We start from the raw sequence: 8,176 nt of genomic DNA, 5'->3' as shown, positions 1-8,176 counted from the left end.
CCGTATACTGTCCTTCATCTTTGAACTCAAACAAAAAATTTCAATCTTATTTCACTTACAATGAATCAATTATACAATATTTATTTGAACTTCTAATGATACCGTCGATAACATGACACTTGATCATGTGATCGACACTTGATCAAGTGTAGGGTATCATGTGATCGATACCGTCGATAAATAAATCGATAATATTTATTTAAACTCAAACAAAGAATAGGGTATCATGTGATCGACACTTGATCAATACAATATTATCGTTTCGATAACATGATAATTGAATTCAACTAACCATTATACCCTATTCTTTAGATTCACATAGTACCAAAGGAAGTAGATAACTATTCTTGATATTTAACCATGATCTTGACTACAATAATCATAAGTCTCATCGTAAAAAAGCCCCTTAAGTATGTTTTCAGAGACCAAGCTCTTTTAGTGCATTTGCTCTCTTACATACTTGATATTTAGCAAACTCTTCTAAACTAATTTAAGGGTTTTGTTAGAGATCTTATTTCTTATCATCAATTTATTATGGGGTAGGCGTAGAGTAAGATCTTGATTGGTTTTGAATTAATATTTTGATCAAACATTCATAATCTACATTAGCAATCACAAATCATACTAATTGGATTATCTTGAAGATCTCACATTTAAGATAGTTGATGATTCATTTAAACAAAATCCAAGTCAATTAGTAATCAAAGATATAAGTCAACACTTTGACTAAGTCAACTAATTTTTTGAATATTAAAAAAATTTATTATTTAGGGGATGAATTTGATAGTTTTAATCCATTTGTATTTTGCATCCGTTGAGTTCATTATTTGCTTGGTTTTTAGGTAAGTTCTCTATTCTTATTTTGCTAATCTTCAAATTTTGATCATGAATTATCTTGATGGCAGTTAATTTCATTAATCATAAGTTAAACTCATCATCATTGAAACATAAAGATATACAATCATTACTCAATAATATATTCCGTTTTAGAATTCCTTCCTATCTTTCCTTTCTCTTTCTCTTTAAATTATAAATAATTTTTTCCCTCTATTTTTTTTCCTATGATGGAATTGATTAACACAAAAATCTCGAAGATATGCAAATGAATTATAGATGCTGAGCTTTAGTTCATTCCGCATTAGAATCCTAAATATATGACTCTACTTTATTTAAATATCTAATGAGTATATTATAATTAACTTGAGTTTAAGCATCTAGCATTAATGACCAGAGCTTATATCTTGGATCAATTATCTTATCAAATTGAATTACGATAAATGATAGTTTAATCAATCTGGAGAATACGTCTTCGATCAATGGTTTAGACCGAATAAAGTTGATGATGTACGAATTATCGGATGGGTCATTGATTAGATCAATCCGGGTGAGGCCCAATATGACCCAAAAGATAAGCCCAAAGCCTATTTAAACTGGTTGGAGAAGAGAATGCCATTCCAAGTTTCACTCCACCATGGATTTAGCTGAGGCAGTCGTCCTCCCTGGCTGGGCCACTAAACTTTTCCTGGTCTAAAGTTGATGCTCAAAAGAAGCTCCCAACACCAGAGATTCTGCTTGTACCTAAACGTAGCCAAGCATGCCAAATCCATCCCCCCCATTACTTTTAACACCACCAAGCAAGCCTGGTTGATATCAGGTAAAGCCTAAAGATCCCAGCGGTGACCCTCCTTTTCTTAAACAAATCTACTTCGGTACTTGTGAGAATTCTCAATAGGCTCCACAGCAGCGACAGAGAGAGAGAGAGAGATGTGTGTGGGGAGAGTTTGAAGTGGTTACCATGCACTCGGCACGAAACTCAAAGATCTATCGCCTTTGGCTCTGCATTGGAAGCTTGCATGCATGCAATACAGAAATGCAAGATCCCCCTCGTGCAGCGTGCAGCTGCTGAAGCCTAAGCATGGGAGCCGCGGAGAGAGGTGGTAGCTTTGGAGTGCGTTAAAGAAGCCGAGTGAATGTTGGGAAGAGGAATCATGGGGCTATTATTGCGTGGGGAGGTGAGAATTCCAGTGCAGCTTGTTCCTGCTTTTGAGGGACGGATCAGTAGGCGGAGGATTGTAAAGAGAGAACACAGCTTGACAAGGCTCCAAGTCCAAGTAGATCTGCCATGGCGAAGGAATCAGATGCCCTCGCTGTAAAACTCCGCACCTTTTCATGAAGGAAGACAACCATGTAGCTCAGTGAATGGGTTGACATAAATTGCCTTCTCACGGCAGCTACAGGCCACTGCAGTTTTTACTGCAAGTTGATGATGGCCTGTGGAACCATTTTTTTATTCTTCTTCTCTCATTCTAACAGGCTGATGAGAGAGACATCCTTCCATCATGGTTTCAAGTGTTGGAGTTTGGGAGAGATGAGGATGTGTGTGTGTTTGGTAGGAATCTTGCTTTATGGAAAAGCTGCAAATTTTGCATGGAAAAGGAAGATCAGGTAGGTTTGGTACTAGAAAAAGTGGACTGTGTTGGATGCCTTTGCTGAGGGTTTTCTTGCTTTTGCACATGTTATTTGACCCCCTCCCCCATCTTGTAGGTGGAATGTGCTTAGAGAGAAATAAGAAATTGGGTACAGTCATCCTCCATCTGGATGCAAAGCCATCACATCCTTCATTCATTGGTCGGATGGCTCGGTGACGTGGCCGGATTGTCGGTTCCATGTAAAATATTTTTTTAAACAATGAGTTATACATTTTAAAAAATATAGTATTTCTATCGTTCGCCTTTTCGATTAACTCGCTTTCTTTCTATCGTATTTTTATACGTTTTAATGAACATAATATTTTTATGGTTCGCCTTTTCGATTAACTCGCTTTCTTTCTATCGTATTTTTATTGATTTAAAAAATAATATTTTTATCGTTCACCTTTTTCATTATCTCGTTTTCTTCCTTGACATAAATATAGTATTTTTATCATTCGTGGCTTAAAAGAAAATTATTATAACTAGGTTGACCTTTGTTTCTTTTTTAGCATATATATATATTAGAAAATTCTTTTAAGAAAAGATCTTACTGTTTCAATTACATGTTTGTTAGTTCACATACAATGCGTAAGATAAAATATTCAATATTCACATGTAAGACTTGAAATCCTAGAAATATATATCATATTCAATGCATTGGATATACACTCAATTGCTATTGTTTCTATTGGTTTGATGAACAAGGAGTCATCATCATCATGTTCTTCTTGTGTCCATGGAGAGCAACAATCTTCCTCTCCTTAATTTATCTACTGGTTTTGTCCGACTACTAGGCTTTTTATCACTGTTCTTGTTTAGATAGAGGGAACATAAAAAAGACAAATCAAAGTGTTCCTATTAGGGATTTCCTATCATAATCCTATAAAGTTTAGCCTCACACTTTAACCAAACCACAGTACATTCTTGTCACCAAGTTGGCCTTTTGAAGTTAATCCATGTGACATTCCATTGTTCGTATACTTAGAAAAGAATCAATGCCCTTTATAGAACAAAGGGCAAGTTGCTCGGCCGATGCACAACCATAACTCAAAAGACACAAATGTTGGCACGGACAATATTTGCAAGCAAATCGAGGAAATCTCAACTCAAACTATGTTCGATAATGACGATTCTTAATGAGCACACCGTAATTTTGGTTAGTAAGCTAAATTAAATATTGAATGAAAAAACTATAGTAAGATTGATGCTCGATTCAGCATATATCCGTGAAGAATTCCCATCATACTCCCATTTTGGAATTATTTGTTGTGAAAGAACAACTAAGAGTGCTGAATTTTATGTGAAAAATAACATAATATAAAATGCTTAGAACATATTTCCATGCACTATTGATTTTAGAGCCTATTAGTGGCTTTTTAATTAAAAAAATATCGTTTGAAAATGATTTTTTTTACCTAAATGGCATATTTTATAAAGTAAAACATGAATTTGAAATTTCAATTGTGTGTGTGTGTGTGTGTGTGTGTGTATATATATATATATATATATATATATATATATATATATATATATATATATATATATATATATATATATATATATATATAATTTGAATTGAAATTAAAATATGATTATTGTTTGTTGTATCATGCTTAAAGCAAAATAGGTATAGTCTTGCTTTTTTGTGATATAGTGTGTATATTTTAGAATCATGATTTGGAACCAAATGACTGTAAATGATTGATATGAATGAAAAATTCATGTATTCATGAACTTTGCATTGGTGATTTGGAGGATGGTTAAACTTTAAAGTAAAATATATTGAGTGAGTCAACTAATGAAATAATGTACCAAATATTCATCATAAATTAACTAGAATAAAAAAATATACATGCCTAAGCCACTAGTCTATTAGTAATGTCCCCATTCTTTTTTTTTTAATCATCAATCTCAATCGATATATTTTTTAAATATTAATTATCCTAGTCGATAAAGTCCGATAAATCGGTTTAAGTCGCTTTCACGATTTATCTTTGGTTAAAAAAATGTTCATCATATAAATTTTATATTTAAATAATAATTATTATAATAATGATGTATAGGTACACTTGGTAATCGATTTGATCGATCGAGGCATTGCTTTTATATTTTTAATGCAAATAAATAACCAAGTATCATCTCCTTAAAATAACCTAATATCTTGTAACAAGTCCAGCCTTTTGGCGACAGCATCAAAAGAGACAATAGCCATTGGTGCAGTTCCCAAACTCTAGATTCTAGCAGTACTTTTAGCTTGGAGCTATCTTAATGCATTACGAGCCATGACATGGATGCAATCACGGATCAAAGACACCTTCTATCGAAGAAGAACAAGATACAAAAGATCAATGATACACCGCGTAGAGACCATACCTAATCCGACGCAAAAGGTCACACATGCTCACCAGTGTGTTTCTCAGTGGAGAAGATGATTGGGTGAGTGAGTGCCCACGAGGCACATCAATCATCAGGTAAGTAGGTTAGGAGAAGGAAAGCGAGGTTGGCCAATGGACAAGTGCGACGTCTGCAACTTGGATTTGGAGGATCTCCGCCCATCCAGAACCCGTCCCTCCACTTGAGGGTGATGGAAGAAGGCATGCATTGTTGACGAGTTCATGGCGTCAGAACACGCCCACATGGATCGATCTCATGATCGCGGCGAGCCAATCGCTTACAGAGATATAGAACTTGCGCTTCGGCCATGTATAAAGAGCCGTAAGAAGAAAAAGATGGGAAAAAGAAAACATCACCCTGTGACAGGCCACCACTAGTACTTTTCCCACCACCACCACCACCACCACCACCACCTTCACCACCACCCATCTCTTCTTTCTCTCTCTTTCACCGGACCCAGACCTTTTATTTTAGCTTTTCTTTATCACGTTCTTTTTCAGATCATCATCATTGATGACTGTGCACGCCGGGCCACTTCCGTCAGCGTCGTGGATCGAGATGGCCATCTCTGCTTCAGGAGGCGGATGCTGCGACGGCGGCGGGAGGTCGGGCCCGGGAGAAGATGGTCTGTCCCGGGGAAAGAATGGCCATTGGATCGTACCGCCTCTTGCGCTCGATGAACCGGGTCCAGTCCCCGTCGAAGTGCCGCGCCCAGTCGGCCTCGCTCTCGTAGTGGGGTATGTACACCTTGAAGTCGTAGCCCTTGTTCCGACAGTGGCTTAAGATCTCCTGGTTCTGTGCCACCGCCTCCTTCACCGCCGCCTCCCCCGCCTGCGGCGTGACGAAACGCAGTAGCGCCACCAGGTAGAACAACTCGCCGTCAGGCACCGCCACCGACATTCGCTTGTCCCACCTTCGCCACCACCAACAGGAAGAAGTTAAACGAAAGGGAATCAAGCTGAAAAAGACTCTGTATGATACGTCAGGGCGAGAGCAGCAAATCTACCATACCGGAAATGGCAACTGGGATCTCTGTACTCACCTATAGTCCCCATATCTACCATGCCGGTCACGAAAAGAAAGGACGAAGAAAGGATATTGCATGCACTCACTTGCTCCGGCGAAGCGGGTACACGAGCATGGGCCCGCCGATGCCCCTGCTGAGAACGCGCTTGAAGACGGTGCGGTCGAAGTCAGCGATGTCCGACGAAGAGACGAGGAGGTTGAGCCAGGGATGTGGCGTCGCCCACGTTCCGCTCGCGCGCGCCTCCTCCTCCACGCGTCCGACTCGCGACAGAAACTCCACGTAGCTCACGTCCGCCGCGAACTCAAGCCCCCTCAGGTACCTCAGCGGCCGCAACATCTCCTTCGCCCGCTGCCAAAACAAAAGTCATCAACACGCAAACAAACAGAGGAGCAATTAAGCGAGGGGGTTCACCGCGGCGCGGATGAATGAATGATTCCGGACGGGGACAAACAATCGGATACCGCTCACGGGTGGGCCGGAGCGTGTCAGTGTCATTTAAATCTCTTTGCTGTACGCACGATATCGCGCGAGATTATTCGTGTGCGGCTTTATTACCAAAGACGAGTCGAGGGAGATCAATAGTTTTGGCTTCGGTGGAGGGCGTCGGCGTGAGAAAGCAGCGGGTCAGGAGATCCAACGCGACAAAGGCGCTACAGGACAAAGGGGCTTTCGTCGTCGGGAAGAAGAAAACGTACAACAGACAACTCGCTATTAGTGATGGTGTTTCCATACGTCGACGACAGAAGAGAGGTGTGTCCGTAGTGACGACGATGGATATTGGGCGGTTGTGCAGAATTATTGCTTACCTCGTCCACGTTGTCGGCCTGTATGTGGTCGTAGTGGAGCGCGAGCTCGAGGCAGTAAAGAATGGGGCTCGAGTCGGCCGGGATTCTGGCCGGGTCGAAGGCCGAGCCGGGCGGGATGGGCACCGAGCTCCACCCGCTCACTGGGTCCGAGGCGTCGTTCCGAAACACGAACCCCTCCACGTAGTCGAACGCGGCCGAGTCGTCCCGAGTCACCAGCCACTCGGCGTCCCGAGCGTACTCGTCGAAAGCCCCGTAGACCACCCTTATCCATCTCACCTGCGTCGACAGAGTAACAATCGATGGGTATATGTAAGAAAAATCAGAAGAAAATGAAAATTAGCACAGGAAAGAGAGACGATTGGTTTCTGAGAGGCGGATGAAAGGATGGGGGGTGGGCGAACGGCATCTCACCATTTTAGGCGCCGGGACAAGGGGAATACGAGCGCGGGTGATGAAGCCAAACTGGCCGAGCCCGCCCAGGACAGCAAAGAAGAGGTCGGAGGCCGAGGACGGCGAGCAGACGAGCCGCTCGCCGTCGCCGGTTACCACCTCTAGCTCCGTCACGTTGGCCACCTGAGGCCCATGACGGAAGGCCTGGCCGCTGATCCCGCCGTTGGACAGAGTGCCGCCGACCGTGAGACCCAGGTAGTCCGTCCACGACACCGGCGCCATCCCGTGGTTTCGGACAGCCCAACTCAGGACCTCCGCCCACAGCGCACCGGCGGGGACGTCAACGGCCGCGGCGGTGCCTCCGCACCGGACGATCTCCATGGCCGGGCCGAGGGTGCGCATGTCGAGGACGATGCCACCATCGGCCATGGCCTGCCCGCACACGGAGTGACCGTTTCCGCGAGCTGCGACGGTGAGGCGGGAGGACCGCGAGGCGAGAACGACGGCGCCGGCGACGTCATCGGCAGTGGAGGGCCTGAGAAACCGGGCAGGCTGCAAGAAAACCATCCCGCCGAAGTCCCTGGCGGCGGCGGCAGCGACGACGTCTCCGGTGGCATCGCTATCGAGTGCGCGGAGGATAGAATGGTCGGGGTCGAGCTCGACATCGCCGTCGGGGACGAGTCGCTGCTGCTGCTGCTGCCGCTCGAGATAAGCTATCATCATCATGTCGTGGTACGTATCGTATCCTATGGTTGCTTCGCTCGTCTTTATTAAAGAGTTATAGGGGGATGGGGTGGGGGACTTTATATAGAGATAACGGCGGCTTTCATGGGACTTTATATGGATCACGCACAGCTAACGGCGACGTCAAGAAGGACGTCATCTAATTTTCTGTGAATATTCCAAATATGGCGGTCATTATTTATTTTTTTGCCATTATAACCAAAATCTTCAACGGTAATTTCCAAAAAATAGAGACATCATCAAAATAATTGTTTGGCTATGCGTAATTTAAAGTCTCCAAATTGGTTAGCATGTTTAATCTATTCGACAAAGGATTCAGCTGGAAATTAATCGTAAAAGATGGA

At 42.8% G+C, this 8,176-nt stretch overlaps 1 protein-coding gene across 1 annotated transcript; it reads right to left on the bottom strand.

Annotated features, from left to right (window-relative positions):
• Nucleotides 1-4,811: 4,811 nt before the first annotated feature.
• On the bottom strand, nt 4,812-7,871 carry LOC135616563 (cytokinin dehydrogenase 11-like). Its single transcript, XM_065115872.1, has 4 exons — nt 7,110-7,871; nt 6,699-6,974; nt 5,978-6,240; nt 4,812-5,778 (listed from the first exon to the last, which is right to left on the bottom strand). Exons 1-4 carry the CDS (start codon nt 7,812-7,814, stop codon nt 5,439-5,441), a joined length of 1,584 nt encoding a protein of 527 aa, XP_064971944.1. The 5' UTR covers nt 7,815-7,871; the 3' UTR covers nt 4,812-5,438.
• Nucleotides 7,872-8,176: the final 305 nt, after the last annotated feature.

The sequence above is a fragment of the Musa acuminata genome, chromosome BXJ2-7 (genome assembly GCF_036884655.1).
Source record: "Musa acuminata AAA Group cultivar baxijiao chromosome BXJ2-7, Cavendish_Baxijiao_AAA, whole genome shotgun sequence".
NCBI classification, from domain to species: Eukaryota; Viridiplantae; Streptophyta; class Magnoliopsida; order Zingiberales; family Musaceae; genus Musa; species Musa acuminata.
The sequence above is the reverse complement of the archived record's forward strand: the minus strand, read 5'-3'. Positions and strand labels throughout refer to the sequence as shown.

Excerpts from the sequence above, each read along its gene's own strand:
- LOC135616563 (XM_065115872.1), bottom strand. The coding sequence starts at position 7,814 with ATGATGATGATAGCTTATCTCGAGCGGCAGCAGCAGCAGCAGCGACTC. Across the intron at positions 6,975-7,109 it reads TTGTCCCGGCGCCTAAAATG|GTGAGATGGATAAGGGTGGT; the intron begins GTGAGATGCCGT and ends CTGTCGACGCAG. Across the intron at positions 5,779-5,977 it reads TACCCGCTTCGCCGGAGCAA|GTGGGACAAGCGAATGTCGG; the intron begins GTGAGTGCATGC and ends GTGGTGGCGAAG.